This window comes from Cnephaeus nilssonii, assembly GCF_951640355.1.
Source record: "Cnephaeus nilssonii genome assembly, chromosome: 13".
In the NCBI taxonomy this organism is placed as follows: domain Eukaryota; kingdom Metazoa; phylum Chordata; class Mammalia; order Chiroptera; family Vespertilionidae; genus Cnephaeus; species Cnephaeus nilssonii.
Genome location: NC_137084.1, coordinates 37,132,693 through 37,159,646, shown reverse-complemented (window position 1 = coordinate 37,159,646; position 26,954 = coordinate 37,132,693). Strand labels below are relative to the sequence as shown.

Below are 26,954 nucleotides of genomic sequence, written 5' to 3'. Positions count from 1 at the left end.
GGGGGTGTGGGAGGCAGCTGATCCATGATTCTCTCTCATCATGGATGTTTCCATATCTCTCTCTCCCTCTCCCTTCCTCTCTGAAATCATTAAAAATATAATTAAAAAATAAAAGTTATATTCACCATAAAGTGCCATATGCGGTAAACTATTTCTCAGTTGTTAGGATTTAATCTCAGGTCTGAACATTAACAGTATTTCCAGTGCCTAAAATATTGCCTGACACATTGAGGATACTCAGGAAATAAATGACTGAATATAATGTAATTGCTTTATGCTTTATGGTTTTTTAAAAAATAAATTGGTATATAAGTTACACAATAATGGAACCTTTTTAAAAATATATATATTTGTATTGATTTCAAAGAGGAAGGGGGAGAGAGAGAGAGAGAGAAACATCAATGATGAGAGATAATCATTGCTTGGCTGCCTCCTGCGTGCCCCCTACGGGAGATTGAGCCTGCAACCCAGGTATGTGCCCTTGACTAGAATCAAACCTGGGACCCTTCAGTCTGCAGGCCGACGCTCTAGCCACTGAGCCAAACCAGCTAGGGCAATGGAACCTTTTTTGTGCCTAGAAAATGTAGTAATTAACTGGGTCCTGATCAGCAGTGAATCTTTATTTTTTTTTTTAATGTTTTTTATTGATTTCAGAGAGGAAGAGAGTAATATAAATATCAATGATGACAGAGAATTATTGATTGGCTGCCTCCTGCACACCCCTCCACTGGGGATCCAACCTGCAACCTGGGCATGTGTCCTGATCAGGAATCAAACCAGAGACCTCCTGGTTCATAGGTCGATGCTCAACCATTGAGCCACACCAGCTGGGCCAGTGAATCTTTTTATAAATTTCTAATTAAATAGAAAAATGTTGCTTTGATTATTTTAACTGTCATTTCTTTGTTTTACTAACGAAGTTGACATTTTCCCATTTGGTTATTTTTTTATATAAAAATCTTTGCCTTCAAATCTCAGTTTTTACTAATATGTTGGAAGTGTTTGGCATTTAGAGGGACCTTAACACATTTTAGAGACTTCATTATGTTAGTGTGTGTTATGTGGCTCTGATTCCTGGTTACCCTATGAACAAGGGAGGTACACAATATTCCATCCTCAACAGCCCTTGCACAGTTCATATAGAATTGTGCCTATGTCTTCTTTAATGGAGTAAATCCATTTCATATTTATTCTTCCTGTTTTCTTGGTGCCTCATATTTTCCCCAGTATTATTGTCTTTTCCAAAGAACCATGCCTTCTTATGATGTGCCAAAAGTAGAACAGCTTCAGTTTTGTCATTTTTGTCTCCAGTGATGTTTCAGGCTTAATTTGCTCTAGGATTCACTTGTTCGTCTTTCTGGTAGTCCAGGGTATCCGTAGAATAAAATTAAATGTTACTAGGAAGGTTTTTGTTTAGTATTACAAAAAAACAGAAGCAACCAAACTATGGAATTGGTAAAATACTTTAAAAAATCATTCTTTTTTGTTTACAGTATTACATATGTCTCCTTTTCCCCATTGATACCCCCCAGCCACTCCCACCCATGAGGGCAAGCCCCTACTGCTCCAGTGTCTGTGTCCATTGGTTATGCTAATATGCATGCATACAAGTCCTTTGGTTGATCTCTAAACGGCCCCTTCCCCTGCCCCTTGTCTCTGGATCTATTTTTGTTCATCAGTTTATATTGTTCATTATATCTCACATATGAGTGAGATCACGTGATATTTATCTCTCTCCGACTGGCTTATTTCACTTAGCATAATGCTCTCCAGTTCCATCTATGCTGTCGCAGATGGTAAAAGTTCCTTCTTTTTTATAGCAGCGTAGTATTCCATTGTGGCGATGTACCACAGTTTTTTAATCCATTCATCTGCTGATGGGCACTTAGGCTGTTTCCAAATCTTAGCTATTGTAAATTGTGCTGCTATGAACATAGTGGTGCAAATATCTTTTCTGATTGGTGTTTCTGGTTTCTTGGGATGTAGTCCTAAAGTGGGATTACTGGGTCAAATGGGAGTTCCAGTAATCCCACTTTTTGAGGAAACGCCATACTGTTTTCCACAGTGGCTGCACCAGTCTGCATTCCCACCAGCAGTGCACGAGGGTTCCTTTTTTCTACATCCTGGCCAGCACTTGTCGTTTGTTGATCTGTTGATGATAGCCATTCTGACAGGTGTGAGATGGTACCTCATTGTTGTTTTGATTAGCATCTCTCGGATGATTAGTGACTTTGAGCATGTTTTCATATGTCTCGGCCTTCTGTATGTCCTCTTTCAAAAAGTGTCTATTTGAGTCCTTTGCCCATTTTTTTATTGGATTGTTCATAATCATTCTTTTAAAAGTTACATCCTTGTAATAATTGAATGATACTCTGTAGTGTGTGGTGCTCTGTAGTTTCATCTACTAGACTTTGAAAGATTCTGTCTTTATAGTTGTAGTGGAATTCCTACATTCTGGATGGAGTAGACTGAATCATGAGATTTCTTGCAGTGCAGTTCTCACTTGTTGGACCAGTCAACTTTTAAAATACCAAATCAACGTTTTACAAATAAGTATCTATACCCCATTTCTTTGTGCATAACAGTAGAAGGAAATATTGTATCAAGTCTTATTTTGGTTTATGTTCTGTTTTGGAGCTAAAGAATCAAAATTCTAGTAGTTTTAATCTGAAATATATCAGTCCCAAATACTGACTGAGTCAGTGTTTACTGTAGATGTATTTTACCTTAAAACTTTAGTTGAAGGGTATTTTAATATGTAGTCTTAATCTTTTTTTTTTTTTTTGAGATGTGGTAAAAGGCTTTATTTGCATGGAGTTACATTCCTCCGGTTGTAAAGTCCCATGCCCCTTAACCCAGTCCTGAAAGAAGGGCCACAGGGATCCAGCAGAGCCAAAAGGAGGGCCAGTGTCCAGAGCTTCTGTTCTATGTTGAAGCCAGATCTAGTTCAGCATCAGTTACAGGTCCATTAGTACATTGTGTGGAGCCCAAATGGCTGTGAGTTGCGTGGGTGTAGGGGAGTGTGTCCCCTGCAACAGGAGTCCTAAGAAAAACAATGGGCCAGAAATGGGTACATTCTATTAAACAAAATATCTGTAGGGCCAAAGGCTAAGAGAGTGTGCTCCTTTGTCCGGGATTTTAAATATTCGGGTTTTAAGCTCTTGCAGTGGCCACCCTATTCTTGCCCTGACTCGCTCCCAGGTGTGACTGAAAAACAGGTAGGCACTTTCCACATCATTCAGACCTTACTGGGCATGTGTCCAAACTGCTTTTTTTTTCCCCCCATAGTCTTAATCTTTTTTGAAATATTATAAGGTGGGGTATTTTAATTTAACTTCCTTTTCCTATACATTTGTGATTGAGGGTTCCCTCTCCCTGTTCATCCCACTCTACCCCCTTCATTTGGGGGGAGAGTGCTGGATAAAAAGCATTGTTAGTGATCTAGTTTAATTCAAGTTAATTAGCAGTGAACATTATACCAGTTTGCTAGCTGACAGAAAATAATATGTAATTTTGAACACAGCAAATTCTCCCATAAAAATAACATGAATTTGAAGCAGTGTAATTGTGGTGTATGATTGAAGTGCTTAGATTTGTAGACTAAGATTCTTTACATGCTATAATTTTTCTATGATAAAAATAACCTTTGTGTGTGTCTTAGTTGGGCTGCTGTAACAGAATACCATACACAGGGTGGCTTATAAACAATTTCTTTATCACATTTCTGCAGGCTGAGAAGTCCAAGATCAAGGCACTGGCAGATTTGGTATCTGCTGAGGATCCACTTTCTGGTTCATAGAACCTCAGATAGTAGGAGCAGTGAGCAAGTTCTCTAAGGTCTCTATTATTAAGAGCATTAATCTCATTCATGAGGACAGAGTGCCCAGTCACGTACCAAAGGCCTTAATGGCATCACATTGGGGATTTAGGATTTCAATCTGAATTTTGGGGACCACAAACATTAACTCTGTAGCAGTGATACTAGTTGTAGAAGTGCTATTGGTGTGTGTAGGTGGTTTTGTCTTTAGAGGCTTCATTTAGAAAACTAATTTGTTTAAATTAATCTTTAAATAGCTTTCCTACAGAAAATAGGATAAAAATTGTTATGAATAAATGTGATATAAAAGGTCTTAACAGTTTAATTTATAGTGTGTTTACTTGCAGTTATCTTAGTCTCTGTTTAATAAAAACGTTTTAGATGACTACTGTAGCTAATTATTAAATTTGTGTTTGATTATCAACTTTTAAAATAAATGTGTTTTATTTTAAAAAGGATAGTGTTACAACAATGGTTGGTCTGAAAGAAAGAAATATAAGTGTGGACATTTATAAGGGGTATTCTCACTGCTTTCATAGTAAATACTCCTTTGTCAAATTAATCTCTACCCATGGCTAGATAACTCGGTTGATTAGAGCATTGTCCTGATACACCAAGATTGTGGGTTCAGTCTCTGGCCAGGGAACATACAAGAATTAACCAATTAATGCACAGATAAGTGGGACAAGAAATCAATGTTTTTCTCTCTCTTCCTCTCTCTCACAAATCATTTTTATTATTTTTGTTGTTGTTAATCCTCACCTAAGGATTTCTATTGAATTTTTAGAGAGTGGAACAGAGAGGGAAAGACAGAGAGAAACATCAGTTTGAGAGAAATACATTGATTAGTTGCCTCCTGCACACACCCTGACCAGGTCCCGGGCCAGGGAGGAGCCTGCAACCTAGGTACATGCCCTTGACCGGAATCGAACCCGGGCTCCTTTGGTCTGCAGCGCTCTATCCACTGAGCCAAACCGGCTAGGACTCAAATCATTTTTAAAAATTAATCTATAGCCGAAACCGGTTTGGCTCAGTGGATAGAGCGTCGGCCTGCGGACTCAAGGGTCCCAGGTTCGATTCCGGTCAAGGGCATGTACCTTGGTTGCGGGCACATCCCCAGTAGGGGGTGTGCAAGAGGTAGCTGATCGATGTTTCTAACTCTCTATCCCTCTCTCTTCCTTTCTGTAAAAAATCAATAAAATATATTTTAAAAAAATAAAAATAAATTAATCTATATTTTAGGTGTTATCTATTTGAAGAATATGATAACGCAGTATTGGCCAGATCGCGAGACAGCACCACGGGATATATCCCCTTATACTATTCCAGAAGAAGATCGACATTGTATTCGAGAAAATATTGTAGAGGCCATTATCCACTCTCCTGAGCTCATCAGGTATATATATATACACATACATACATATGTATTTTTTAAGCTTATCCATTTTTGCAGGTATATAATTTGTGGGTGTTTTGGGAGGGGGAATAAGGTAGGGGAGTCATTTCAGAAAACTTAACAAATGCTATTACAGGAGAATTTGTTTTATTTTCGTACTGCAATTAAATTTTACATTTATAAAACCAATAGCTTAAACTTCATGTAAAACTTGTGAAACACACTGTGATCAGATGAAAGGAGGTAAAGAAAACTAGAATGTTGTCATGTAATTTATATCGTAGTCTTTTGATCTTTGAAATAGTAGGAACTGGTAAGTTTTTGCTCAGTAACTAATTTTTGTCTAAACAGACATTAAGAAAAATATTTTTTTTAGTTAATAAAATTTTTTCTAGGTAGCATTTCTTCCTTCTTATTGTTTATTTTTTTTACTTTCAGGGTACAGCTTACTACATGCATTCATCATATCATCAAACATGATTACCCAAGCCGCTGGACTGCCATTGTGGACAAAATTGGCTTTTATCTTCAGTCTGATAACAGTGCTTGTTGGCTAGGAATTCTTCTTTGCCTTTATCAGCTTGTGAAAAATTATGAGTAAGTGTCTCTTTCAGTTCCTATACAGTTTTGAGAAGTAGGAAAGTTTGGAAATCTTATACATTAAAATTAGTGAATTATGTTATTTGAATTCAGTGTTTTCTTTCTGAAATAGTATTCTTATTTTACTTCTGTAGTGTCCTCTGTTCATTCAACTAATAAACTACTTGTGCCCTTTTTTCTTAATCATATGTTTCCCTATTCATTTTAAGGGAGAGGGAGAGAGAGAAATATCAATGATGAGAGAGAATCATTGATCGGCTGCCTCCTGCATGCCCCCTAGTGGGGATCGAGCCTGCAACCTGGGCATGTGCCCTGGCTGGGAATTGAACTGGGATGGGACCACCTGGCTCATAGGTTGATGCTCAACCACTGAGCGAAGCCGGGCAGGCTTGTTTCCCTATTCAAAAACTGAGTTATCTCTAACTCTTCAATATGGGCTAATAAAGGCTTTTTTTTTAAAAAAATGTGAAGGGAATCAGAATATATTGAGCATTAGAGCTCTGTTCTGGCTTTCTGTGAATCTTTATCTTAATTTGGGATCTTGATAACATATAAGAACCTACTTCTAATTCTTTAAGAAGAATATGTTGGAATTTCATATGACTAGTTTTAATTATTGTTTTTTGAGGGAATCACAATCACCTATTTCAGTGTTTGCATATTTGAGCAAATTAGAGTTCATATCAGTATCAGTAAGACATTGTTTTAGACCAAGGAATCATCTTAGATCTGGATTTAGGGATCAGGGAAAAAAAGTCTAACCTTGGAAGTTGAGGTATATAGCACTAAAAGTAGTAAGTCAAATGTAAAAGGGGTTTTCTCTAGTGGTGTGGTGAAAATAATGAAATTGATAGGCACATTAAAGTTTCGACATTAGAAAATTATGAGGAAGGATTGAGGAATGCTTACACCATGACGGTGACTTTATTTCCAGTCCTAATAGCTACACAGATGCCATTGTGAGCCCTCTAATCTGGGGCTTGTAGTTAGACTACGATACCCTTTTGGGTCCCAATTCAAAGTAGCTCATGAACTGCTGCTTTTGTTCTGAGCAGGAGAGAAATATACCATTTACAGCATTGGTACTGGTGTTTTCTTGTGTTTCCACCAGCTACCCATCTTTCTGCTAAGGAATGTTCCAGCTGTTGCTCCAACCTCTGTCAGAGTGCCAGTTGTAGTTCTGGTAAGTGAGTGACTAAAATGAGAGAGAATAACAATAATAAGCTGTCGTTGTCTGAGGAAGTTCAAGTCTCTCCTATCCTATAATCTTAGCAGGAGAGAATTTGACAGGGATTTTTTTAAAATGGGAGACAGGAGGCTGCTACCATATTGGATTTCCAGTTCATTTTCAGCCAGTGTTTGATTGTGGAGCACAAGGTGTTCACAAGGGATCTGTGTGGACTGAAGCAGTTCTAAGAAAATTCATGGAGAAATTGGAAGTTGTGGTGGCCTTCAGGAGCATAGATCCTCAGGAAATACTTGTCAGTTGAAGGAGCACAGAAGGAGCATTTGAAGAGGAAGGCATGTCACACTATATGGAATAGTGTGAACAAAAAGAAAGGTACAGAGGTGGAAATGAGATACTGTCTTTAGTGGGTAGTTAGGAGACTACTGTGGTATGGATACTTTCTGTTGAGAATTTGGGGGTAGTTTTGGAACTGTGTTAAAGAGGGTTTTTAATGTCATGATGGGAAATTTATATGTGATATTTTAGATACTGATGAACCATTGAAGGTTTTTGTGTTGTTGTTGTAGTTGTTTTTTGTTTTTGTTTTTTTTTAAACACAAGTTATGGGCTAGTATTTAAGGATTTTTCTATCAACATGGCTCACCAGATGGACACACCATAACCTTGTAGTCAGCTTTAATTGGTGTCACATTTTCACAGGAACTTTTAGGTCTTATGGGGAGTGCAAATGGCTTCCTTTTATGTAAATTGTTATATTGACTCAGAAATGGAGGGATAACCTTTTCAATTGTGTTCTCAGCAGATAATTGGTCAGTTTTATTGTTTAACAGTCTCAGGCATTATTTGTGTGAACATTTCTTTTGGTATTTTTTATTCTTGGCAATTGACCTCAGTTCTCATTTTCCCCAATAGCTAAAAAGAATCTAGCCTTTTAAGAGTGTCTACCTTTACCTTTTAAAAAGGTGCTCAACATATGCAATTCTTAAATACATTTCCCCTCTTCAGAAAGTCTACCTGTAGATAAAACTGGATTCTGGTAAAAGAAAGCCAATTTAAATCCTTTTAAACAACCTAATTTAAAAATTTGAAGTTTAAAGTTTCTTTTTTGAAATAAGGCATCAAACTTTTTAACAATACAGTTAAAATGCTAAAGAATCTGAATGTGAAAATATCTTAGGTCAGCAATGCTTTATACATAATCTTGGAGCAAAATGTGATTCAGAATTCAGGATATTTTTTTATTTTAGAAAGATTCACATAATAAATGTTATGTAATGTTCCTATTGAAATCTGTATCAGCACTCAATAGTATTATTATTGTATTGGCTATAAAGTATGTGAATATTCTCTCCAAATGGAATAAATGAAATCATAAATAGCCTGTTGAGGTCAGTTTTTGTTGCCAGATGAGTTATTTAAAAAAACTTTTGGTTTATGATGCTTTTAGAGTATTTTTGTTTTATAGATGCCACTCTGTTAATTAATACTCTTGGTATATAAATTACTTAAGGATGATAAAAATATAATTGCTTTTATATCCATCAGCTGCTAAGTTTAAAAGCCAAACCATTGTACCTCCTGTTATACAGTATTCAGAATTAGAAATAGCATAGTGAAGTGGTTAACAGTACAGACCCTGGTTCTTGACTGTTAAGATTCATACCTACATGTGTATACTGGGAAAGATATCTAACTTGTCTATGCCTCAGTTTCCTCAGCTATAGAAAAGAGGATACTAACGGGACCTTGAAGGTTAGACCTCATGATAATGTTGAGTAAATTTTAGATATCCTATTATTATTTGAGGTTTTTCTAAAGTTGCTTTTGGTTGCATAGAAGGCTTTTCTTCTATTTTCTTATATTTGTGTGAACAAACAAGTAGTTTAAATTGATATGTTATCTATAAATAAAATTGTAAAATAAATTCTTACAGAAATAGTTTGTATTCTTACCTAAAGGTACAAGAAACCAGAGGAACGGACTCCCTTGGTAGCAGCAATGCAGCATTTCCTGCCAGTGCTAAAGGACCGTTTTATTCAGCTTCTTTCTGATCAGTCTGATCAGTCTGTTCTCATTCAGAAACAAATTTTCAAGATCTTCTATGCTCTTGTTCAGGTAATCTTTATAAAGCAGTTTTTAAGTATAAAAAATCAGTGTATCTAGATTAAGGGAATGATTTGCTAGTCAAATATAAGTTGCCAAAATTATAAATATGTTAAAAGTCTAACCAAGCATTCTTACCCAAATATACAAACAAAGCTAATAAATCTTAAATTATAAGTGATCACTCTTAAGTTCTCTTAAACCATCAACACTATTTACAAAATTAGTAAATTTTTCTTGTACCTTTTACAAGTCTGAAAATCAGTTACTTGATTATAGTTTATATCTAAGAAGTACTCTGATATGCCAAATATACATAGATTGTCCCAATAACTACAAAACCTATTCCTAAACTTAGGTTACACAAAAATACTAATACTGTGGGTTTGACTGGCACATAATGAGCCTCATTATTTTTGTATTTTGTCCTAATAAATCATTTTGGGACAAATGTTATAGGCTAAGGAAATGGTTGTGTCTGTATTCTCAGTGGCATGTATTTAGTTAAAAAGAATTTTTTATCAGGATTAAAACATAAAAGGATTCATTTCATCTACCAGGACTTTTGGTTCAATTCATGCCTTTCTTTTTAAATTGCATTTAAATATACCTTCACTGAAACTGTAACTGACTCATTCTATTGTTTGGTTGGATTTTGCATGTCTTTGCTAGATCTTTAAAGACAATCTCCAAGTCTTAACCTAAGGGCACTTTACTTTAATACCACCATTCCATTTGGCTCCTTATGCAATTTTTTAAAAGTGATTTCAATAGGCAATGTTAGTACTGCTTCTATTCTCTCCCCCCCCCCCCCCCCCCCCGCCCTTACTGGTAGTAACCCCATCTTTTAGATTAAAAATAAGGTTTTTTTGTTAATTATTTTAGGGTATAGGACAAAATGTTTATCATTGCAATGAATTTTTTTGAGATTAGCATACCCTGATATAAAAGTTTGGCCTCTTGTTAAAATGTCATAAAATCCTAAATAGGATATTGATTTTATAAGCCTATTAAGAGATAGGATTTATTGCAGGAGTTGAAGAATGGATCAACAGTAAGAAATCAGTTTTGTGGTTAAAATTCTTATATGGAAAGAGGATGTCATTCCTGGTTTAAGTAAAATTCTAAGAATCCTGGAATCGAAATTTCCTTAACATGATAAAAAAAAAATGTTCACTAGAAATCCACAATAAATATCATACCTTATGGTGAAAATGGAATATATTCCCAGTAATTTGGCAATAAGACAAGGATTCCACTGTCATTGCCACAATTCCCCAGTGAAGGTAACTAATCAAATTTGCCTATGTACGAAAAACAAGAAATATATATTGAAGGAAATACTTTTTGTAGGTTTTGTGAATAATAAAAAGGAAGTGGAATTCTCTTTTGTAAGGATTTTTAATATAATTAATTCTGATTTTAATTTAGTATACACTACCACTGGAGCTGATAAACCAACAGAACCTGACAGAATGGATAGAAATTTTAAAGACTGTTGTGAACAGAGATGTACCTAACGTAAGTCTCTTTATGTTCTCTTATATTACTAAACATAAATATTTAGTTATCTTTTGAGAATTTTAACTGCCATTTCCTGTAACATTCTTTATAAACTTACATAATTGACTATGCAAATTTTTCGAGATAGACAAAATTCAGTTGTTTACATATGTGCATATACAAAGTATGTAAAGGGTTATTTTATATATTGTTTAAATGCTTATATGTCTGTTAATTTTATCCTAATTCTTCTGTTTCTTCTCAGTTTTTAATTAAGAGCTTATAACATGTATCACCACACAGAGTTATACATTTTTTTCTTATGTGAATTTTTAAGATCTCCTCTCTTAGCAACCTTCACATATATAATACAACATTGTTAACTACAATCATCATGCTATACGTTACATTTCCAGAACTTATAACTAACTGGAAATTTGTGCCTTTTGACCACCTTTCTAATGATTACTGTGGTGCTCGTTTCACAATATGTACATACAGGGTATCCCCCCAAAAATGTATGTACACTGAATGATTATAAAATCAGTGTTTATTAACATACAGTTCATTTTCAAATTTTAAAAGAATCTACAGAAATGGATAATTTTTTTGGTTCATACCTCTTTTCAAACTGATGACCATTCATTGGTCCAGGCACTGGTAATACTGTGAAGCAGTGGAATCTCAGACTTTAAGAAACCTTTAGTTCGGCATTTGTGCACCCTTAATTTTTTAATTATTGCCAGTTTTGTACCATAAACTTTACCTTTTATGTATCCCCTTAAAAGTCTAGTGGGCTTGAGGATAAAATTTCTTTGTTCAAAGCTTAGTCTGGCTTCACCCATTATTTCAAATCAGTTAAACCTGAGAAGGAATGAAAATTGAGTTATCAGCTGTTATAGGGTGTATATATATTTTTTGGAACAAACTATATATATCAAATCATTATGTTGTATACCTTAAACTAATACAATGTTACATATAAATTATGTATTTTTTAAAAGTCCATAGCTAAATTTTTAGCCTAATAATTTGCAGACATCTGTGAACGGGGAAGAACTTATAAGCTGAAAGTAATTGTTTTATATGTACCTTTTTTGGCTTAATTTATTTATCAGATGTGTTATGTTGTGTTGTGGTAATTTGTTCCTTTTTATTGCCAAGTAGTATTCCATTATATGGATGTACTACCATTTATATGCAAATTGGATATACTAGTTGATGGACATCTTAGTGGTTTCCGAATTTTAGTATTAGTTAAAGCTGCTATGAATGTTCTTACACAAGTCTTTGCAATCGTATATATTTGTGTATTTATACTAATATTTCTGAAACTAGAGGTCTGAAATGGATTTTCTCGTGCCTTTTGATTTGAACTTTGCAGGTTTTGATTAAGCTACTTGGCATGACCTTGACTTTAATTTGGGTCTTGACTAAAATGGGTTTAAGCTTTAAAAAAAGTTTTTGCCCCCCCAATTTATGAGAGAAAGTTATGGAGGTAGTAGAAGTGAGCCATCTGGGCTGGGTAGGCTCAGAAAACAAGTTACAGAAACAGAAGAAGGTCTCTTGGAGCTTAAGAGAGGGAAAGGCAAAGGTGATGCCTCGGTGGGAAGGGTGGGGGCGAGAGGTGGAGAAAGAGGTGGGCATGATCTCAAGAGGCAGGGCACCTAACAAGAATTTTAAAAAGCATATCCTTCATAAATAGGTAGTTGAAGCACTGGAAGTGCCTCTTATATTTAAATAAGGGTTAGTACTTTTTCAAATCTACCTTTTTAATATGAAAGGCCAACATTAGAGGAGCATTCATGTTTTTGAGAATCTGTTTTCACCTCTTATTCTCTTAAATTCGATCATCTCTTACTATATCTATCATTAAATAAATGTCTCTTTAAATAAGGAAACACTTCAAGTTGAAGAAGATGATAGACCTGAGTTACCATGGTGGAAATGTAAGAAATGGGCTTTACATATTTTAGCAAGGCTTTTTGAAAGGTAAGCTCCCAGATACATGATGATTTATTTTTTCAGTCTTTTGGTTTTATAAGTGTTGACATAAAGCATTATAAAGAAACAATCAACATTTTAATGTTCTTTTAGATATGGAAGCCCTGGCAATGTTTCCAAGGAGTATAATGAATTTGCTGAAGTATTTCTGAAAGCTTTTGCTGTTGGTGTCCAGCAAGTAAGTCTAAGATAACTTTTCTAAGTAGAAACATGTCATTATTAGATTAATTTCAGTCATGCTTATTTTATTAGAAAATAAAATAAAATTATAAAGCCCTGGCCAATGTGGCTCAGTTGATTGGAGCATTGTCCCTTGCACCGAAGGGTTGAAGGTTCAGTTCTGGTCAGGGCATGTATGGGAGGGAACCGATCAGTGTCTCACATTGATGTTTCTCTCTCCCCCTCTCCCTTCCTATCTAAAATCAATTAAAAAACAAAAACAAAAAACATGTCCTCGGGTAAGGCTTTAAAAAAGAGTAAAAAAGTTCTAGCTGGTTTGGCTCAGTGGATAGAGCGTCAGCATGCAGACTGAAGGGTCCTGGGTTTGATTCCGGTCAAGAGCACATGCCCAGGTTGCAGCTCGATCCCCAATGTGGGGCGTGCAGGAGGCAGCCGATCAGTGATTCTCAACATTGATATTTCTATCTCTCTCTCCCTCTCCCTTCCTCTCTGAAATCAATGAAAAAATATTTTTTAAAGAGTAAAAATAATAATAAAATAATAAACCTATTACTTTTTTTGTTGTTTTGTTAATCCTCACCCAATGATATTTTTCCCATTGATTTTTAGAGAGAGTGGAAAGGAAGGAGGGAAAGAGAGAAAAAAAACATTGATGTGAGAGAGACCCATTGATTGGTTGCCTTGCATGAGTCCCAACCAGAGCTAGGGATCAAAACTGCAAACGAGGTACATGTCCTGGACCGGAATTGAACCTGTGACCCTTTAGTTGCGGGCCAGTGCTCTCTCCACTGAGCCAAACTGGCTAGGACCCAAAGGTGTAGTTTCTTTTTTTCTATATTTTTATTGATTTGAGAGAGAGAGAGAGAGAGAAACATGAATGATAAAAGAGAAACATTGATAAGCTGCCTCCTACATCCCCCATACTGGGGATCGAGCCTGCAACCCAGGCATATGCCCTGACCAGGAATTGAACCGTGACCTCCTGGTTCATAGGTCAATGCTCAGCCACTGAGCCATGGTGGCTGGACTGTTTTGTTCTTTTTTTTTGAGAAAAAAAGAATGCCATACACTCAGGTCTAAATAACCATATTTGGTTTATTAGTTTTCTTTCAAGTATATGATAGTATTTGATGGAAGAAGCCACTATTTCAGCTTTTCTTCTAACAATTGTTCTTCAGTATATAGCAGAAGTGCTGTATGTATACTTCCTATTTAGTGATATTAATACTTCTTGTTCATTAAGAACTTTTTTTTAAAAGGACATTCTTATGGAAAGCTTGTTCTGTAATTATATGGCTGTAAAGAATATGATGACTGCTAATATACTTCAGGCCACTTCCTTTATTCATGTTAGGTACAGAAAGTTTTGCTGCCAATACTTTGTGCCATCCATGCCTTTTTTAACACAGTAAAAAGGGCATATAATGATTTAGCTTTTTAAAAAAATCCTCACTCAAGAATATGTTTTCCATTGATTCTCAAATGGAGTGGAAGAGAGGGAGGAGAGGTGGGGGAAGAGAGAAACATTGATTTGAGAGTGACACAAAAATTAGTTGCCTCTCACGCGGGCCCCAAAGTGGGAGGGGGGTTGAACCTGAGACCCTTGGGTCTGCAGGCCGATTCTCCAATCACTGAGCCAAATCAGTCAGGGCTTGCATTCTTCCCCTTTGAGAGGTTTGTGACCCAGATTTTGACAATCCCTGTTCTGAAATGTGAAGTAGAATAAAAGCTGTTGCCAGACATTAAATAGGTACGTGAATAGTTTTGGTAAAGTTTTTCTAGAAGGTGATTTTAGCAATATGGGGATGTTTCAGAATATTGTGGTATGTTTAATAAGTAGCATATAATTTTCTCTTCTTTTTATATTTAATCAGAAACTAATCCTTTGACATTGTATTACTTCAGTTTGTTTATTTAAATGCCAATAAATGTGGTTCTCCAATATATAATTAAAAATTTTTTTTTCTTCGCCTTGGCTGGTGTGGCTCAGTTGGTTGGAGTATCATCCCATATACCAAAAGGTGGCAGGTTTGATTCTTGGTCAGGGCACATACCCAGGTTGCTGGTTTAGTTAAAAAAATAAAAATTACTTTCTTTAAATTATATGCTTATGATTTTATGATGGTGACCTAGATATTAAGGTAAGTGTCAGGTCTTTTTGCTGGCTTGTAACTTGTTAATTTTCTATTTAAATTTTGTTTTTTGTTAAAAATATTTTTTCCCAAAGGTTTTATTGAAGGTGTTATATCAATACAAGGAGAAGCAATATATGGCTCCTCGAGTTTTGCAACAGACATTAAATTATATAAATCAAGGAGTTTCTCATGCTCTCACCTGGAAGAACCTGAAGCCTCATATACAAGTAATCATTTTCTATCTGAAATATTTTCTAGAAAATATAACATTAATTACCATAAAGGTTTAACATGCATGTGTTGCTTATTGTAATTCTGGTCATTGTTTTGAGAGTAGATTAGGAAAACAAGGTAAAACACCTTGCATAAACTTATTCTAGTAAAAGGAATTTTGTGAATATTCATATTATGTTTTCATCTAAAACTTTTTACTGTTGGATTATGATTAGTTAGTATTTTATATATGTAATTTGGAATAAGCAAAGAACTATTTTGCCAGGTTAGTTGTGAGGATAATTGGCTTATTCTTATGAGTAATTTTTTGCTTTATTTAGAACTGTAGGACTTCATGAACTAAAATTTCATGTTGTATTGACTCAGAATACTTAATTGCTATCTTCATGTTTTCATAATTATTTGTTGCATAGAAGGAAGAATGTGTACATTGATAGTTGATCTGAGAATGTAAAGTTTTATATTAAGCTTTTAAAAACACATATTATAGATTATAGGGTTACTTTTGTTTTACCACTTAACAGAAATTTGAAGGTTTAAATTTCAATACTGACTCAAGGTTGTTACTTTCTTAACTTTTAAATTGCAGGGCATTATCCAAGATGTTATTTTTCCATTGATGTGCTATACAGATGCTGATGAAGAACTTTGGCAAGAAGACCCTTATGAATATATACGCATGAAGTTTGGTAAGGAATTTTTACTTTAAGAAATAAAATGTCAGTTAAGGTTGTGTATAATAAAGTATCAAGGCTTCTTACCTTTGGCACTAAAATATCTTTGGTGTTTCAATGTAATTTATTCATTGGTTAGACCAGAGATTTTCAGCTTTTTTCATCTCATGACACACATAAACTAATTACTAAAATACTGCGGCACTCCAAAATATATATTTTTTGCCTATCTCCCCAAAAAACAGGTATAATTTTGATTCATTCACACTAGATGCCTATTGTTGTATTGGCTACTGTCATTTTTTTATTTGACAACATAAGGGAAAAGAGTTCGGGTATTTAATGTTTTAAAAATTATTGCAGCACCGAGGTTACAAATCACTGCTTTAGACCTTTGAGAGGGGGGCTATTCATTAATTACGGCATTTGATCATTTTTAGCAGACAAATACAGTAGTGTTATTAAGTTATTAGATGTGCTTCTGGTACATTCCAAAACTATTAAAAAGTCAAGATTATACCTTAACACTGAGTGGTCTGTGAGGTCTGAAAAGTTTGCGACCGCTGGTCTAAACTATACTTTTGGATCCCATGTCAGTCAGTTATATATGTGCGAATTGAGAAGATGCATACTGGAAGCTAGAGTCACAGGGAGTCTCCATGGAACTAAAGATTGTAATTTGACTAATTTGAGTATTAGTCCTTCTTCCTAGCAAAGTCTTATTTTTTGTGTTATTGTGGTTTTTTATTGGCTTAAAATAACACATTAATTATCTGTTTCTGGGAATCAGGAATCTGGGCATGGCTTAGCAGAATTCTCTGCTTTAAGATCTCTTATGAAGTTTCAATCAAAGAATCTTATATACTTTTAGTAGTTTGTATTTTTGTGACCCTATTGTGAATTCTCATAGTAGTAGTGTTTTGTATGAAGGAAAATAATCATTAGGATAAATTGATGGATTATTAACATTTATCTTGTACAGAAAAGACATGGAATTAGGCTTTCACAAAATTATATGGATAACTAGTAGCCCAGTGCACAAAATTTGTGCATGGAGGGGGGACATCCCTCTCACAATCTGGGACTGCTGGCTCCTAACCACTTGCCTGCCTGTCTGCCTGATTGCCCCTAACTTCCTCTGCCTACCTGCCTGATCGCCCCCAACTGCCCTTCCCTGCCGGCCTGATTGACCCTAACTGCCTCTGCCTGCCTGATTGATTATCCCTAACTGCACTCCCCTGCACTCCTGATCTCGCCCCCAATTGCCCTCCTCTGCCGGCCAATTTAGTTCTGATTGGTCGGTTTCTATGCCAGTCAGCGTCTCTGGGCCTATCAAAGGGGCCTGATTAGAAAGGTGGGGCTGATCAGCAACCCTGGTGGAGGCCTGGAGAGAAATGGAGGCATGGCTGCTGGCCCGGCCCGGAGAGAGAGAGGGAGAGGCAAGTGCTGATCAACAGCTGCCACACAGGCTATGGATCAGACCCTGCTTCTCTCTTCAGGCCTCTCTCCAGGTCTGATTCGCAGCCCCCTCAGTAGTCAGTGCTGGGTCACCGCACCAGCTGCCGTAGCAGTCAGTGCTGGGTCACCACGGCAACCCAGTGGTGACTGCAGTACTGACTTCTGGTTGGTCGAGCCTCTGGTCGTGACGGACCCAGGATTGGGTTCATTTTCAAATTCACCTTGCATCAAAATATAGCAAAATTTTAAGGTTCTCCCTCCTCCCCCCCCTTTTTTTTTAACCAACATAAATTACGTGGCAGTGTTTGTTGAAGTAATTGAAATTACTCTTTTCTGTATTTAAATTTATTCTCTAGATGTGTTTGAAGATTTCATTTCTCCTACCACTGCTGCCCAGACACTTTTGTTTACTGCCTGTAGTAAGAGGAAAGAGGTAGGTTATTTAATGTGTGGAATACTTTTGCTTTTATGAATTTTAATATTTAAAATTTGTTCAGATACACTGCTTTTTTTCTTTTAATGTGTTTTGTTTTTTAATATGTTTAGTTGGTTTTTAGAGAGGAAGGGGGAGAGAGAGAGAAACATCAATGATAAGAATCATTGATTGGCTGCCTCCTGCACCCCCTCCACACTGGGATCCAGCCGGCAACCCAGGCATGTGCCCTGGCCGGGAATTGAACTGTGTGACATTCTGGTTCATAGGTTGATGCTCAACCACTGAGCCATGCTGGCCGGGCCAGATACCCTGCTTTTAATGTTAGCCGTATGTAAGTCATTTTTGTCATTAATGTTTTTTAAGGATTTCCTCTTTTTAATATAGGTACTGCAAAAGACTATGGGATTTTGCTACCAGATTCTTACAGAACCAAATGCTGATCCTCGAAAAAAAGATGGAGCCCTGCATATGATTGGCTCTTTAGCTGAAATACTTCTAAAGGTATTTCTTTTTGTGGGTGTGCACAGTTTGATAACAGTTTTATTGATATGCAATTCACACACCATAAAATTGGCCCATTTAAAGTTTACAGTTCATTGGTTTTTCTTATATTCACAGAATTCCAAAAAGGAATCTTATTTATTAGCAGTTACTCTCCATTTTCTCTGAGACCTTCCAACCCTAAGATATGGCTAACCTATTTTTTGTCTTCTCTATGAATTTTGCCTACTCTGGACATTCATGTAAATGAAGTGATACAACATTTGGTCTTTATGGGTGGCTTTTTAAACTTAGCATAAATATGTTCAAAGTTCATCATAATGTGACAGGTCACAGTACTTCTATTCCTTTTTATTGCCAAATAATATCCCAGGAGTTCTATTGATATACCCCATTTTACTTATTTGCTTATCATTTAACGGACCTTTGCATTGTTTCCACTTTTGACTATATGAACAATGGAGCTATAAACATTTGTTTACTTTACTCATTTGTGTGTGTGTGTGTGTGTGTGTGTGGCGTATTTTTTTATTTCATTTGGGTAATACAAACTTAGAAGTCAAATTGCAGGTAATTTTTGAGAAATTACCACTTTTCCAAAGTGTCTGGCTGTATTTTGTATTTTCACCAGCAGTGTATGAAGGTTCTAGTTGCTAAGTCCTCACCAATACTTATTATCTGTCCTTTTTTTTTAATATAGCCATCCTAGTTGGTGTCAGATGTTTTCTCGTTATGCTTTTAATTTACAACACCCTGATGATTAATCTATAATAATAAAAGCGTAATATGCTAATTAGATTGGACGTCCTTCACGATGAAGCTGGGGCTGCCTCGGCCCTTGGAGCCCCTTGTACTAATTTCGTGCATTGGGCTGCTAGTGAATGATAATTGAGAATCTTTAAATATATTTTTATTGATTTCAGAGAGGAAGTGAGAGGGAGAGAGAAAGGGAAATATCAATGATGAGAATCATTGATTGGCGGCCTTCTGCACACCCCATACTGGGGATCGAGCCTACAACCTGGGCATGTACTCTTGACCAGAATCGAACCTGGGACCCTTCAGTCCGCATGCCGACGCTCTACCTACTGAGCCAAACCAGCTAGGGCATAATTGAGAATCTTTATATGCTTATTGGCCATTGTATATCCTTGGGGAAATGTCTATGTAGTCCTAACCAGTTTGGCTCAGTGGATAGAGCATCGGCCTGCGGACTGAAGGGTCCCGGGTTCGATTCTGGTCAAGAGCATGTACGTTGGTTGTGGACATATATCCAGTAGGGAGTGTGCAGGAGGCAGCTGTTCAATGTTTCTCTCTCATCGATGTTTCTAACTCTCTATCCCTCCCCCTTCCTCTCTGTAAAAAAAATCAATAAAATTATTTATAAAAAGAAAAGAAACGTCTATGTAAATCTTTTGTCTAATTTTAATTACGTTGTTGTTGAATTGTAGAGTTCTGTACCTTTTTCATATATGTGATTTGTAAATATTTTCTGCCATTCTGTGGGTTACCTTTTCATTTTCTTGATGGTATCCTTTGAAGGTATACATTCTGATATGATTTTGAAATGATGTCCAGTTTATATTTTCTTTTGTTGCAGGAGCTAAAAGTGCTTCTTTTAATGTGAGTTGTTTTTTTAATGCTGCAAGATAATTGTAAAATAGTGGGCTTTTTTCTTCTCAAATAATTGACCTTCAAGGAAATTTATATACATGAATGCATTTGCAGTCGAAGAATATCTTGCTTCTGTGACAAATTTTTTTAGGAAAGAATGAATGACTGGATTAGATTTATCTTTAGAATCCTCAACTTAATTGTACTGACTTCTTCATAAATATGATCTGAATTTGTTTGTCTGACTTCTTCATAAATATGATCTGAATTTGTTTTCATTTTAAAGTTAATAAATGAGACCTATTCAAATTGTAAGTAAATATTTGTTCACAATACACCCAACTCCTAGTAGCCTTGTTCCATATGGTGCTGTATTGAATTGGTTACCGTTAATTTGTGGGTATATTTGTATATCTTTCAGCTTTACTATACCTGTCCAGCCATCCTTTTCTTAGTTCATAAAGTAATTATTTGTGTAAAAGGCTGAATTCTCTTGGATCAAATTTTTTGTTTTAACTATTATTAACCCTTTGCACTCGGATGTCGAGTGTGACTCGACACGGTTAGCAGTAGAATAAAGGAATCGAGAAAAAAGCAAGCGAGTGCAAAGGGTTAAACGTGTGCACGAGATTTGTGCATGGGTAGGATCCCTAAGCCTGGCCAGCGTACAGGGCCGATCTGTGGAGTGACCGGTGGGGTGATCAGGGGACCCCTGCTGACACCTGCCTTGGCTGGCATGGGGCCTGTGGGCTGGGGGCAGCTCCTGTGTTGGCATCTGCCCCCTGGTGGTCAGTGTGCGTCATAGCTACCTGACATCCTGCTATTCGGTTGATTTGCATATTAGGCTTTTATTATATAGGATAATTTTAGATTACAGAAAAATTGTAAAAATAGTTCTCATTACTCTTCACCCAGCTTCCACTAATGTTAACATCTTTATTTTTAATTGATTTTTTTTTTTTTAAAGAGAATAAGGTGGAGGGATAGAGAGTTAGAAACATCAATGAGAGAGAAACATTGATCAGCTACCTCCTGCACACCTCCTACTGGGGATGTGCCTGCAACCAAGATACATGCCCTTGACCAGAATCGAACCTGGGACCTTTCAGTCCGCAGGCCAACACTCTATCCACCGAGCCATACTGGTTAGGGTACTAATGTTAACATCTTAGATAGCTATGCCATAATTCTCAAAACCAGGAAATTAATATTGATATTATAAACTAATCTATAGCCCTGGCCAGTTTGGCTCAGTGGATAGAGCGTCAGCCTGCAGACTGATGGGTCCCAGGTTCGATTCCAGTCAAGGGCATGTACCTTGGTTGTGGGCACATCCCCAGTGGGGGGTGTGCAAAAGGTAGCTGATCAATATTTCTCTCTCATCGATGTTTCTAGCTCTCTATCCCTCTCCCTTCTTCTCTGTAAAAAAATCAATAAAAATATATTTTTAAAGGAAACAAACTAATCTATAGACCCATTTCATATTTTATAAGATTTCTCACTAATGTCCTTTCTGGTCCATCAATCATTCCAGGATCCCATATTGCATTTAGTTCTCATGTCTCATTAGTCTTCATAGCTTTATTAGTATTTATCAGTTTTTAATGTTAATATGCAATTCCATGAACTTTTCTTTAAAACATCTTACTCTTTAGAAAATACAGATATCTTTTTAGATATTCAGATTATTACCTTGAAAGCAGGGTGTTTCTCAGTCTATGTTAAGTTCATTTAGAATCTTTACAGGGATTTTAAAAAATTATAATAGTTTTATAAGAAAAAAGTTTTATAAGGTAAGGAATAAAATTAACCACACACCATTACTCAAACACCATTGCTGCTAAGACTTGGTGCGATTGCTTTCTTAACAAATAATACAAAAAGGTTAAAAAAAGTATTCTGTGTGTTTTTTATGGTAGTGTGAAAATAAAAAAATTGGATGTGGATCTTGGGGTTCAAAGAACCAGAGTAAATATATGTTTTAGCATCAATAGTCATTTTTAACACTGGGTGTATCAGGCATTTGAGATTATTATATTTGGAACTCTTTCAAAAATAATTTTTGTTTATATTTACAGAAAAAAATATATAAAGATCAGATGGAATACATGTTGCAGAATCATGTATTCCCTCTCTTCAGCAGTGAACTAGGCTACATGAGAGCAAGAGTAAGTTTTAATGCTGTATTAATTTATTTAGTTATGTCTTATAATGCTTATAATGAATGGCTGCTTCTGTGGACTTTTAAATGAAAACTTTATAATGTTCATTTTTAAAGCCATATTTTATTTTTGACTTCTATATTATGTAAATTTTTTTCTTTCTGCTTTTACTTTTATTCATATTTATTTTATGCTGAATTTACTCTTGGACCATGAGTTTTTGTTTCTTTAGTTTCTTCTGGGATATTTTTTTCTTCTGTGCAACCTCCTCTTCTGGTTTGGGAACAATCTGCTCTTTTTCAGTGAAGATCACTCTATGTGGCAGGGAGAGCTCATGTATGGGTTAATCCACCCATGAGCTCTGTAAATTCTACACCCCATATTAGAGCTTTGTTCACCTGGATGTGCTCAATGACTAGAGAATCTGCATCTAAACCCTTAAAGTTCAGCATTGCTCTCTGCATTTTTAAGCATTTGCAACAAAAATTCAGCCCTCTTTTTGGGCCACCACCCTGTGTTCAATCCCACTGTTTTGCCTGGGTACATCTACCAATTTCACCATTGTAACGATGGAATGGTACACACTGCTTCTTTAAAGTGACATCTTTAATATACTTGGTGGTTTTCAAATATATATACCTTTGACCTGGGTGGTTTCATGAATGTTCTTAAAGTAAACACAAAGATTTAAGCCTCTTGATTTGCATGATATTGTGGGGTTTTCTGATTCAAGTGAATAGCGAACCATTTTCAGAGGTCACCTCTGGCCACTTTGGGGAAGAGCTTATGTAAATGGCTGATGTACTGTGTGCATAGTTTTCATCTGTGTCTGATAGCAGTGTCTGTCTGTGTTTTGCATTCAGATCTTGCTATCCACACAAACATCATGCAGCCAAAGATTAAGTTGGGATCATAGTACTGGTCTAGTGTTGTCTCATTGGACATAATTTACCACTGGCCAGCCTCCAAATTCCCATACAGAATTTTGTGAATAGAGATACTATATAGCTTTTGGAAATTTAAAATATCTATAATAACTTACTGCATTTTTTTTTTAAAGGCTTGCTGGGTCCTTCACTATTTTTGTGAAGTTAAGTTCAAAAGTGATCAGAACCTGCAAACAGCCTTAGAGCTGACACGAAGATGTCTAATTGATGATAGGGAAATGCCTGTGAAAGTGGAAGCTGCCATTGCACTTCAGGTGTTAATCAGCAATCAAGAAAAAGGTAAAGGGTTTATATCTCAAATAGTGTAGCATTTTTCCCCCATAACTGTACAAGGTATAATCCTAGATACCTGACACATAATCTTCCTTTTTATATGAAAGTATGCCTTTTTTACCATTTGGTGCATGTTGTATCAGGTTTAAGGAGTTTTAGCCTAATTTTTTTTTCAACTCTTACAGCTAAAGAATACATCACACCATTCATCAGACCTGTAATGCAAGCTCTTCTTCATATTATAAGAGAAACAGAAAACGATGATCTTACCAATGTAATTCAGAAAATGATCTGCGAGTATAGTGAAGAAGTTACTCCTATTGCAGTAGAAATGACACAGCATTTGGTATGTTATTTGAACCAATCATTCATGCATTACTTATCTTATAGAAAGCATTTTCACAGAGCTTATTGTATGCCAGATAACACTGTAAGCCCTTGATAAATATATGGATATATATCTTTAACTTGTTTAATTCTTATCCAATCCTGTGTGAAGTATAAAAAGGTTAAGTAGCTTGCCCATAGTTAGAATGGGTGGGGCTAGAATTCACATTTGAGCTGTATGTCTTTACAGTGCATATCTCTTTAAAAAATAAATTTTTATTGATTTCAGAGAGGAAGGGGGAGAGGGAGAGAGATAGAGAAACATCAATGATGAGAGAGAATCATTGATTGGCTGCTTCTTGCACACCCCCTACTGGGGATCTATCCCACAACCCAGGCATGTGCCCTTGACCAAAATTGAACCCGGGACCCTTCAGTCCACAGGCTGACACTCTAGTTTTTATGTTTTTTATTGATTTTAGAGGGAGAGAACGGGCGAGGGATAGGAAGATAGAAACATCTATCAACTACCTCCTCCATGCCCCACACTGGGGATCGAACCCAAAACCCAGGCATGTGACCTGACTGGGAATTGAACCATGACCTTCTGGTTCCTAGGTCGATGCTCAACCAATAAGCCACGCCAGCTAGGCACGATTCACATTCTTAACTGCTATCTCACACTGCATTATGATTGCCTGTTTTACTGGAATATTTTAGAACAACTTAAAGATGAAGTAGACATACTAGTTTTAGATGTTGTTAAAATGAAATTTGTTTAAACACTTATTTTATACATGGTCTGTTTACTGTACATAGACCCAATCTTCTGAGATCCAAGTAAATTATTTAAAGGTAATAGAAAGTACAATTACCCATCCCTTTTCCCTAGACAAAGGTTTATTTTATACAGTTTATATTTCTAAGTATTAAGGTTTCAAGATTCTACTAGTAACTCATGATATTCATTGTGGATTTAAGTAAAGGCAAAGAGTGTTGTGAATCCAGCACCCATTTATGCTTAAAATAAAATAAATTCAGCAATGTGGAAATAGAGGGAAGATAACTCAACATAATAAAGGCCATATATGACAAACCCACAACCAACATCATGCTCAATGGACAAGACTTAAAACCATTTCCCTAAAAATCAGGAACAAGACAGGGATGTCTGCTTTCACCACTCTTATTCAACATAGTACTAGAATTCCTGGCCACAGTGATCAGACAAGAAGAAGAAATAAAAGGCATCCAAAATGGAAAGGAAGAAGTAAAATTATCATTATTTGCAGATGACATGTTACTGTATATTGAGAACCCTAAATATTCAGCCAAAAAAACGAGAACTGATAAATGAATTCAGTAAAGTAGCAGGATGCAAAATGTCCAGAAATTGGTTTTATTTTTATATACTAACTACAGGCCCGATGCATGAAATTCGTGCACTGGTGGTGGTGTTGGGGGGGGGGGGTGTGCCTCAGCCCAGCCTGCACCCCTCAGGGGATATCCAACTGCTGGATCAGGTAAAAGGGACCCCTGCGGGATCAGGCCTAAACTGGCATTCGGACATTCCTCTCACAATCTGGGACTACTAGCTCCTAACCGCTTGCCTGTCTGATTGCCCCTAACCACTTCTGTCTGCCAGCCTGATCACCCCCTAACTCAGGGGTCCTCAAACTTTTTAAACAGGGGGCCAGTTCACTGTCCCTCAGACCGTTGGAGGGCCGGACTATAGTTTAAAAAAAAACTATGAACAAATTCCTATGCACACTGCACATATCTTATTTTGAAGTAAAAAAACAAAACAGCAAAAACACCCGCATGTGGCCCGCGGGCCGTAGTTTGAGGACGCCTGCCCTTACTGCTCCCCTGCAGGCCCAGTCGCCCACAACTGTCCTCCCTTGCCGGCCTGATCACCCACAACTTCCCTCCCCTTTAGGTCCAGTCCCCCCCAACTGCCCTCCTCTGCTGTCCCGATCGCCCATAACTGCCTTCCCCTGCCGGCCATCTTGTGGTGGCCATCTTGTGACAACATGGGGGCGGCCATCTTGTGATGACACGAGGTCGAGACACCACCTAGGCTTTTATTAGTATAGATAATGAACTATCAGAAAGGGAAATTAAGAAAACAATCCCATTTACAATTGCACAAAGAAAAAAAACCAACCTAGGAGTAAATATAACCAAGGATGTAAATGGACCTGTCCTTTGAAAATTATTATACACCGAAGAAAGAAATTGTAGAAGATAACAAATAAATGGAAGCATATGCTGTGTTCATGGGTAGGAAGAATTAACTTCATTAAAATGTCCATATTACCGAAAGCATTCTATAGATTCAATGCAATTCCTATCAAGATACCAATGGCATATTTCACAGAACTAGAACAAATATCCCAAAAATTTATATGGAATCATAAAAGACCCTGAATAGCAACAGCAGTCTTGAGAAAGAACAAAGAAATCATGCTACCTGATATCAAACTATACTATAAGGCCATAGTAATCAAAATAGGATAGTACTGGCATAAAGTCACACATATAGAGCAATAGAACAGACTAGAGAGCCCAAAAATAAACCCATGTCTTTATGGTCAATTAGTATATGACAAAGGAGGCAAGAACATACAGTGGGGTAAAGATAAGTCTATTCAATAAAATATACACCAGTATAATCAATACCCCTGGAACAGGGAGGTACCTTTCACAGGGCAGATTGATTTCCGACTTTCAGGGAGACGTGGCAGATCACAATGCCTTTGCATTGGCTATTTTTCAGGTAACTTTAGTTCAAAATAGTCGATGTGCCAAAGTGGCGTGTTTTGGGATGGCATATTTTACTCCCCTTCGCTATTCAATGGAAGGTCATACATCGCCTGCATCTTCAGTAGAAAGTAATGTTTGCTTTTTCCCTGAGAAGTGTTTTAAAACAGCTTCCCTTTTCTCAATGTGGTATAGGAAACAATCTTAGATCAGCAATTCTCAATCTTTTTCATCTCATGGCGCACATAAACCAATTATTAAAATTCTGCAGCACACCAAAAAAATATATTTTTGGCCGATCTGACAAAAAAGTAGGTATACTTTTGATTAATTCATACCAGATGGCTATTGTTGTATTGACTGTTGTCATTTTTTTTTTTTTTTCAAATTTGACTATCTAAGGAAAAAGAGATCAGTATCCTTGACTAAATAGTCAGGTATTGCATGTTTTAACAATTCTTGTGGCGCACGGGTTGAAAATCTCTACCTTGGATGAAAGGGATGCAATGGAAGGGAAACGTTCGAACCAGATGTAACCACCCTCCTTAACAAGTCAGATAGAAGATAGTCATTTTTTCAAGAGCAGCTCGAGAAAAAAGCAAGCGAGTGCAAAAGGTTAAACCGTTTCTGTTCCTTGC

General features: G+C 36.5%; 1 protein-coding gene and 1 pseudogene across 2 annotated transcripts in view; one reads left to right on the top strand and one right to left on the bottom strand.

Moving 5' to 3' along the window:
* The window catches only part of IPO7 (importin 7), a 61,609-nt gene that overhangs the window by 19,607 nt on the left and 15,048 nt on the right, over positions 1-26,954 (top strand). The window contains exons 3-15 of the mRNA XM_079787109.1: positions 5,060-5,213; positions 5,652-5,810; positions 8,961-9,117; positions 10,537-10,626; positions 12,506-12,600; positions 12,706-12,790; positions 15,020-15,154; positions 15,751-15,850; positions 17,650-17,726; positions 18,114-18,230; positions 21,923-22,012; positions 23,067-23,232; positions 23,412-23,572. Coding sequence (XP_079643235.1) covers positions 5,060-5,213; positions 5,652-5,810; positions 8,961-9,117; positions 10,537-10,626; positions 12,506-12,600; positions 12,706-12,790; positions 15,020-15,154; positions 15,751-15,850; positions 17,650-17,726; positions 18,114-18,230; positions 21,923-22,012; positions 23,067-23,232; positions 23,412-23,572 — 1,586 coding nt within the window. The remainder of the gene's footprint in view (positions 1-5,059; positions 5,214-5,651; positions 5,811-8,960; positions 9,118-10,536; positions 10,627-12,505; positions 12,601-12,705; positions 12,791-15,019; positions 15,155-15,750; positions 15,851-17,649; positions 17,727-18,113; positions 18,231-21,922; positions 22,013-23,066; positions 23,233-23,411; positions 23,573-26,954) is intronic.
* Positions 22,024-23,046, bottom strand: LOC307108861 (large ribosomal subunit protein uL22-like; annotated as a pseudogene). Its single transcript has one exon. The product of its transcript is annotated as a large ribosomal subunit protein uL22-like (transcript).